Below are 8,736 nucleotides of genomic sequence, written 5' to 3'. Positions count from 1 at the left end.
CCTCCTCCTCCTCTGTCTCCCCCTCCATCTCTCTCCTCCTCCTCTGTCTCCCCCTCCATCTCTCCTCTTCCTCCTCCTCCTCCTCTGTCTCCCCCTCCATCTCTCTCCTCCTCCTCTGTCTCCCCCTCCATCTCTCCTCTTCCTCCTCCTCCTCCTCTGTCTCCCCCTCCATCTCTCTCCTCCTCCTCTGTCTCCCCCTCCATCTCTCTCCTCCTCCTCTGTCTCCCCCTCAATCTCTCCTCTTCCTCCTCCTCCTCCTCTGTCTCCCCCTCCATCTCTCTCCTCCTCCTCTGTCTCCCCCTCCATCTCTCCTCCACCTCCTCTCTTTTCTATCATCTTAGTTTCTTTCCTTCTATCTCTCCTCCTCGTCTGAATCTCTGACTTCCATCATCTCAGTTTCTCTCTCCTCCCCTCCTCCTCCTTCCCCCTGTTCTCCCTCTCCGGGGCTGCAGCTCCCCCGGTGCAGCTGCAGGAGGAGGGGGGATAAGGGGGGAGGTGTTCGGGGTTGAAATTAATGAGAGGAGCCTGGAGGTATTGACTTTCCTGGGAAAACACAGCTCTCTAAAAATCAGTGGCCGAGCGCCGCAATAACTCAGCACCCATCGATCCCACAACACCGCCCCCCCGACTCCCCCATCCTCCCCTTCTCACTGTCCTCACCCCTCTTCCCCTCTCCCCCCCCCCGCAGGCCTCATTGATCTGTGCATTACAAGCTCTGAGGCCGGCGGTGTCGACCCAGCAGCACCAACCGACTCTGCACCAGCTCTGCTGAGGAGACGGTGATGAACCCGGTACCACCACAAAACTACTAAAAACTACTAAAAACTACAAACCTGCACAACCAAGAAACTACAAAAAATACAAAACCGAAGAACTACAGATCTACAGAACAAAAAAACTACAAACTACCGCAGTTCAAAATAAATACAAAGAAACGTACAAAACTACAAGAGACAAAACTCGTCCAAAAAAAAGCTACAAAACTACAGAAACAAAAAAAAACTAAAGAAAACCTGCAAAAACAAACTGAAAGTAGTAAAAACTACAGACTGGTAGTAACTGTTGGTTCAGATTATACTTTCAGAGACAGATGGAAGCCAGACTGTGGTACTGAGAGTGAGTACTGTGTGTATTTGTACGTACATGTATATATAATAAGAAGTGAATGTGGTACTGAGTGTGTAGTAGTGTGTGTATTTGTAAGAACATGTATATATATAATGAGAAGTGATAAAGTGTCTCCGGTGCAGCCGGCCTCTCTCTAGAACTCCTCTCAGCCTTCTTGTCATTCTGTTGACGATTTCTTGCCTTCGGCCGGTTTTTCAGAGCGAAGCCGGCGGATCAAATCCTGAAGCTGCTTTAAGCTACGGAGAGGAAGAGAGCAAGGCATTCTGGGAAAACACTCGGATCTCTCACTGCTCGTCACTTCACCTCCAGCTGCTCCTCAGATAGATTATAATCATCAAAACCATCATAACCATCATAACCATTACAACCATTACAACCATTACAACCATCACAACCATCACAACCATCACAACCATCATAACCATTACAACCATTACAACCATTACAACCATTACAACCATCACAACCATCACAACCATCATAACCATTACAACCATTACAACCATTACAACCATCATAACCATCATAACCATCACAACCATCACAACCATCACAACCATCACAACCATTACAACCATCATAACCATCACAACCATCACAACCATCACAACCATTACAACCATTACAACCATCACAACCATTACAACCATCATAACCATCACAACCATCATAACCATCACAACCATTACAACCATCATAACCATCACAACCATTACAACCATCACAACCATTACAACCATTACAACCATCACAACCATCACAACCATCATAACCATTACAATCATTACAACCATCATGCTTCTGCCTGAAGACACACAGAGAGAGGGAGCCTGGAAAATATTCAAGGCCTAAAGCTTTCTCAAGGACCGCAGGAACCTCCATCAGAACCTCCATCAGAACCTCTGGAACCTGCTCAAGGACCGCAGGAACCTCCATGAGAACCTCTAGAACCTGCTCAAGGACCGCAGGAACCTCCATCAGAACCTCCATCAGAACCTCTGGAACCTCCTCAAGGACCACAGGAACCTCCACTAGATTCTCTGGAACCTGCTCAAGGACCGCAGGAACCTCCACTAGATTCTCTGGAACCTGCTCAAGGACCGCAGGAACCTCCACTAGATTCTCTAGAACCTGCTCAAGGACCGCAGGAACCTCCACTAGATTCTCTGGAACCTGCTCAAGGACCGCAGGAACCTCCACTAGATTCTCTGGAACCTGCTCAAGGACCGCAGGAACCTCCACTAGATTCTCTAGAACCTGCTCAAGGACCAGAGGAACCTCCATGAGAACCTCTGGAACCTCCTCAAGGACCAAAAGAAACTCCATCAGAACCTCTGGAACCTGCTCAATGACCGCAGGAACCTCCACTAGATTCTCTGGAACCTGCTCAAGGACCAGAGGAACCTCAATGAGAACCTCTGGAACCTCCTCGAGGACCATGAGAACCTCCATGAGAACCTCTCGAACCCGCTCAAGGACGAGAGGAACCTCCATCAGAACCTCTGGAACCTCCTCAAGGACCACAGGAACCTCCATGAGAACCTCTGGAACCCGTTAAAGGAACCCTACAACTCCCTTCAGGTCCTCTGCAACCATCTCAACACATTCCGGCACAACTTCGTCCATTTATTGTTAAAATCTTAATTTAAACTTTGAGGGACAAAAATATAATAATGATAGAAACTATAGTTTATAGTTTCCTCACATTATGGGATGTTGATGTATCGTGGTGTTTTTCTGTGTAACTGATGGTTGTGATGAGCTGAGGACTAGAATAAGCCGTTATAATGTGTGTCGTCGTGCAGACAGACGGCCTGGTAGTCGTGCAGACAGACGGCCTGGTAGTCGTGCAGACAGACGGCCTGGTAGTCGTGCAGACAGACGGCCTGGTAGTCGTGCAGACAGACGGCCTGGACTCGGCCTGCTGAAGCAGCGAGGAAGCCGTGATGAGTGTAAACTCCTGAAGGAAGTGACATCAGCTCTTCTCGTCTCCTCTTCAATTACCCACAGCTCGCCTCTTTAGTGTTTAAAAGCCTCATTTCACATTCATGAACACACAACACGCTGCTGGCACGGCGAGCGGCGGCGCTCTGGAAACGCACGGCGAGCGGCGCCGGCTTCTCCCCGTCTTAACAAACACACACACACGGATGTGTAAATCAGATGAACTGGCGATGTGTGTGTGTGTGTGTGTGTTGCTCAATATGGCCGCCGCTCTGGCAGGAGGAGCGGGAGGAGGAAGACTTGGGAGAGTTACAAGAAAGCTGGAGGACATTATGATGCAGCCACCTGTCGGGGTTCAGCCGCACGCTGCCTTCGGGGACGCCGCGCTTTTGTTGTTTCCTATCAATCAAACCGGAGTCAGATGTTTGTGGAGCGCGTCTGCTGATGGCGACAAAACGCTAAGGCTGGTTTTAAAGGAGCAGACCGCCGTCTCCTACTCTATATCTCACATTTACTATCATTACACTATAAACTGTACTCATACTGAACTGTATGTTACAGTACTGATGAGTATTTACTATAAACTCTACTTTATATTTATCATAATGTACTGCAGGTTTTTATTCTTTATGCTCTCAGGTCATATTTAGATTTTTTAATTTTAATTTCATTGTCACAAAAAACGTCTCTTTTTATGCTATAATGTTTGTACCCATTTTTCATTGTCATTTTAAAAAGAAGCATTACCGTTATAATCACAGTTTTATATTCTTATATATATATTTTAAATGACATTAAAACGAGATATTTAGCTCATTACAACGTGGAAATATCACGAACAGCATCGTCATCTTCAATCTGACTTTTATCTTTATTTGCTTCTCCAACTACATTTTAAATTAATAAATAATATACATGTTTTTCTATTCTTTTCTATGAAAATCACCTTGCAGAGCGTTTAAACTCGCCGCTGAGAGATAATTCATCACGTCTGATTTTAGTATATTATATATGCGGCACGGCGAAGTATTTATAACATGAAAATATCACACAACGCCGGGTCTTTAACAACAATAGATATCAGTCTGTGTGAGTCAACTCTCCATCTGTAGTGATGGAAGTCTGCCTGTTTTATATTGTTTTTAGTCGTTCCGTGTCCCTGAAGTCGTTTTGTGTCAATTTCTGGTTGTTTTGTGTATTTTCTTTTATCGTTTTGCGTTGTGTTTTTATCATTTTGATGTCTTATATATGGCACGGCGATGCATCTATAAGAGCACACGGATCTGAAGACATCACTCAACGCTACGCAACAATAAATAGACGTGATGTTCACTGGAAGGACAAATACATTCAAACCTATAAATGAAGGATTCATTTGAGCTTTGTCTCTTTTTCTGAATTGTTTTATAAACCATCTGTCCAGACCAATATGAAATGAATTACCACATCTCCAACGTCAATTTAGTCATTTTCCATTTGAGGATTCCAGTTCTCCCACATTGTTCAGGATGTCTGTATCGTAACAACACACCGTCACTGGACTCTTCTATTAACTGAAGCTCTTATTGTTCTATATGTCTGATTCTAGCAGACACGTCCGGCTCTGGATCCTGAGTGATTTGGACTGAAACGTGTCGGACTGGTCCTGTGCAGCATGTTTCTGAGGAGAACTCTCTGAGATAACAACGGGCTCCATTCACACCTCCGTCTGAAAGCAAAGCTCGCTGCTCTTGTCAGTCATATCTGTAAATGGAATCACAGATTAGCATTGCAAAAGGAGGCGGCGGCGCTGGCGGCGGCGGCGGCCGGACCGTCCATTGTGAGGGTCTCGTCTCGTCCCTCCTCTGACGGCGGCGCCTCCAACAAAGACCAGGTGGTGGTGTTAAACAGAACGCCTGAACACGCTCGCCTCTTTCACGGCCCGACGCAATGACATTTACTTATCGCGCTAAACAGCCTTCCATCTGACCTTTCTGCTACTTTGAATGACATCTGGATATTCTGACGGAATAATCGGGACAGTAAACGCACCGATTCAAGAGACAGATAAGGAGTCTTAACTCTGGACGGCAGACAAAGAGTCTGAAGGACGAGTCGGAGAGAAGAAGAGGAGGATTGACACGCCGGAGGAAAATGTTTACTTCACTGTCAGCGTGTAGAAAAACAGTTTACAGTGAATATAACAGCTGATCCTGGTCAGGAAAACCTTAAACCTTCACTTTAAGCTCTTCTTCAAGCCCACAGAGCTCCGATCCAACAATATACAACTCTTATAAACATGTTACTTTACTTTAAACTCTAGTGGAGATCACAAACTTTCACTTTCACTGTCTGGACGTGTAGAATATTTCCATCTGACGCCACGGTGCACAAACACAAAGATGTTTTCTGTAAGAGTTGAGGATGGCGACCAATAAACCCTTAAACATTCACGCAATAATATATCAGAGTTTCCCTTTAGGAAGGAATTTATTTGGTTTTGTAAACCTTCCTTTAAAGAGGATCTATAATGGTTATTTTCAGGTTTCTACCAGAACATGTTTACATGATTTAACGTTAAAAAAACACTTTATTTTTCTCTCTCTTCACCCTCTGTCGGAAACACCAAAGCAAAGAGTAGTGATCGATCCAGACTCCATTCAGAAAACAAGCATTTTAAAAGTTGTTTGCTTGTCGTCATGGTAACGGACCTGACAAAGCATGAATTCAGACTTTTTACTAATCAGCATCATCATGTAGTTATTTCAGCATCATTTTAATCTGTTTATTGATATTAAATCACAGCACAATCTGTTTATTCTGGGTTCATACCGCAGTAGAGACGTGTGGCTGCTAGATACAGTCAGTGTGATGTCACTGTATGTGAATACAGCTCGCCGCCGGGTGACGTTATGAACCCAGACATGACGGCGTTTGGTTTTCTGACATATCTGGGACTTCACCAACATGAACACAGCAGCAACAGAGGTTATTTCTTCCATGGATGATGGAAGAAATGGAGGAAAGAAAAATAGTTGGTATCTATGGAGACAAGCTCCTCCTCTCTGGCGTATGAACACAAATGATACCGGTGGTCCAACTCATGCGAGTAAAACGAAAATTCACTTTGCTCTTAGTGTGAATGCGACACAAAAACTATATAACACACTAAAGGAAAGGGAAAAAAGGCACAAAAGCATGACAGGTTCTCAGACTCTCCTTTAGTTTGATTAGTGATCAGAGAGGTGATCACTAAAGCCTTCTCTCACAGAGGAGAGCAAACAACAACATCCTGAAAACACCAGATCAATAAGATATTGGTGTTTTGTGATCAGAGCACAACGTTATCAAGGAGGACAAATCCAAACCAGCTCAAATATTATGACGCTTTGGTCACAAAGTGTTAGATGTTCAGAAGCTGACATCCCCTCCAGTAAACCACCTCCCAGTTTGACGACCACAGAACCATCAGACATCACTACAGCCCTGTTGTGTGTTGTTTGGGTCTTACCGGTGTAGACGAAGCGTCCCGGCGCTCCTTTGCAGAACTGTTTGGATTTGTAGGACAGCGTGACCTCCACGACCCCGGGGATGTGACGAGGGGGAGTCTGGACCCGGATGGCGTGAGGGGTGATCAGCTGGAAGACGAAGAACACACACAGAGGTATAAAAACACACGGTCACAGTTGTTGAGGCTGGCGAAGTCAGGTCAGTTTATTTATACAGAACAGTTTAAAAACAACCGTCAGTTTAGAGACGTGTTCAGTGCTGACAACAACACATGTTGACACGTCCAACACTCTGAGTGTCTGAATTAACACTTTGACTCAGCAGCTAAGTCTATTGTTTACTGACCAAAACAATACTTTGCCTTTTGGGTCACATATACATGTGTTTCAGTATATTTCATTGAGATAATAAGGTATTGTGTTGAATACAAAATAATCTAAATATATAGATAATAGTTAATCAATTCAAGCCTGAATAAAAAAAAAATAAATAAATATATATATATATATATGCAGGAGTTTTGCATCATCATTAGTCATTAAGCGTCACTTTCTGGTCGTTTAACATCTTTTTTTTGTCATTTTCTGCGTCTCTTTGTGGTCGATTTACATTGTTTTTAGTTGTTTTGCATAATTTTTAGTTGCGTTGTGTATTCTTTTGCCCTTTTGTGTTGTTTTTTCGTCATTTTTTTGCGTCTCTTTGTAGTCAGTTTGTGTTGTTTTTAGTCGTTTGGCATCATCTTTAGTCGCGTTGTGTATTCTTTTGCCCTTTTGTGTTGTTTTTTCGAAATTTTTTTGCGTCTCTTTGTGGTCAATATGTGTTGTTTTTAGTCGTTTTCTACAACTAGACGCCAGTAAAACGTCCGCCTACAGAGTGCCGTACAAAAGTAAAACTACATTACTTCTATTATGTTGTCATATTCTACCAAAGGAGAAAAGTTGTCCTGTGTTGAACAATAAAAACATTATAAATATAATAAGCATTTTCAGTCCAAAATGGCAGCAGTCTGTTGTCAAAACAACACTGGAGTTTCGTCTCTTTGCTTCTGTACTCTGTGCTCCATGTGTAGATATGAACGGCTCATTCTACGGTAATGAAAATACAACGGTTCTTACTTTCAGGTGATTGTACACTAATGAAAACATAGTTATATTAAATTTCTGATAATATATCCCTATATTATTGTTACACACTGTTCCTTTAAGAAAGAAAAGCATCATTAACCGACACACTGATACAGTCGAGGCTGTTATTCATCGATATGGAAGCTCCAGTTTGATCAGGACTGTGATGACATCCCGCAGCGCGAGAGATTTCTTCTGCATGTAACAAACTTTCTGAGGAAAACAGTCCGACCGTCTTCCTCCAATCTGGGTCAGCGTTCAGAGGGATTCTGGGCTTTGGAGTCCGTCTGCTCGCCGCCAGACGACGCTGATCAAAGTGAGGATCTCCGTCAGCGGCGTGTGATGTGAAGCGAACAGCGTGTGGAGGTGTATATATATATATATCTTCCCTCCTTCCCCCGCCAGGTGTTCTGCTCTTCTGGACCTGCTTCAATATTTCATGGCGCGCCGTATGCGCAGCTCCTCCTGCACCTCAACACGCACTAAATCTACATATTTTTGGGGGCATGCAGAGCTGTCGGAGCTGTACAGATACAGATGCAGGTGTTCCTACCGATGTGTGTGTGTGTGTGAGGATGAAGAAGATGGAGAACATGGTGTACAGCATGTGCAGCTGCTCACATATTGGTTCTGCTGCGTCTGTTTCATTTCATCTGATAAATTAAAATATTGCAACTCAGATGTGTGAATTCACAGTTCAGTCCTCTCACCTCGCTCCAGACCAGCATGGTGCCGAAGACAACCTGCAGGCCGTCGAAGAAGTTGTCCCCGATGAGGATGACGGTGGCGCCGCCGGTCGTCCAGCCCTCGCTCGGGCTGATGGCTTTGATGCAGGGCGTGGCTGCTTCGGAAACACAGGCGACACGACAGCAACATGAGCGATACAGTTAGAAACACGGCCGAGAAATTCAACTATCTAACAACTAAATCATCTCAGAAGACTCCGACATGCAAATCACATCAACAAACTGTGTTCAAATGAGATAACCTCTTTGACCTCTGACCTCTAACCGCCCTTCAGAACAGGACTTTAGAGTGTCAGAAGAAGACA

General features: G+C 44.3%; 1 protein-coding gene across 6 annotated transcripts in view; it reads right to left on the bottom strand.

Annotated features, from left to right (window-relative positions):
• The window catches only part of LOC119494005 (transcription factor COE3-like), a 183,236-nt gene that overhangs the window by 46,201 nt on the left and 128,299 nt on the right, over positions 1 to 8,736 (bottom strand). For 4 of the 6 annotated variants that reach the window (XM_037779594.1, XM_037779593.1, XM_037779596.1 and 1 more), the window contains 2 exons: positions 8,396 to 8,529; positions 6,563 to 6,689 (listed from right to left, as the gene is read on the bottom strand). In XM_037779594.1, the coding sequence (XP_037635522.1) occupies positions 6,563 to 6,689; positions 8,396 to 8,529 (261 nt within the window). The remainder of the gene's footprint in view (positions 1 to 6,562; positions 6,690 to 8,395; positions 8,530 to 8,736) is intronic. The other 2 variants (XM_037779595.1, XM_037779598.1) reach the window with 1 other exon arrangement.

This window comes from Sebastes umbrosus, chromosome 9, assembly GCF_015220745.1.
Source record: "Sebastes umbrosus isolate fSebUmb1 chromosome 9, fSebUmb1.pri, whole genome shotgun sequence".
Taxonomy (NCBI): Eukaryota; Metazoa; Chordata; class Actinopteri; order Perciformes; family Sebastidae; genus Sebastes; species Sebastes umbrosus.
This window is presented reverse-complemented; position numbering and strand designations above follow the sequence as displayed.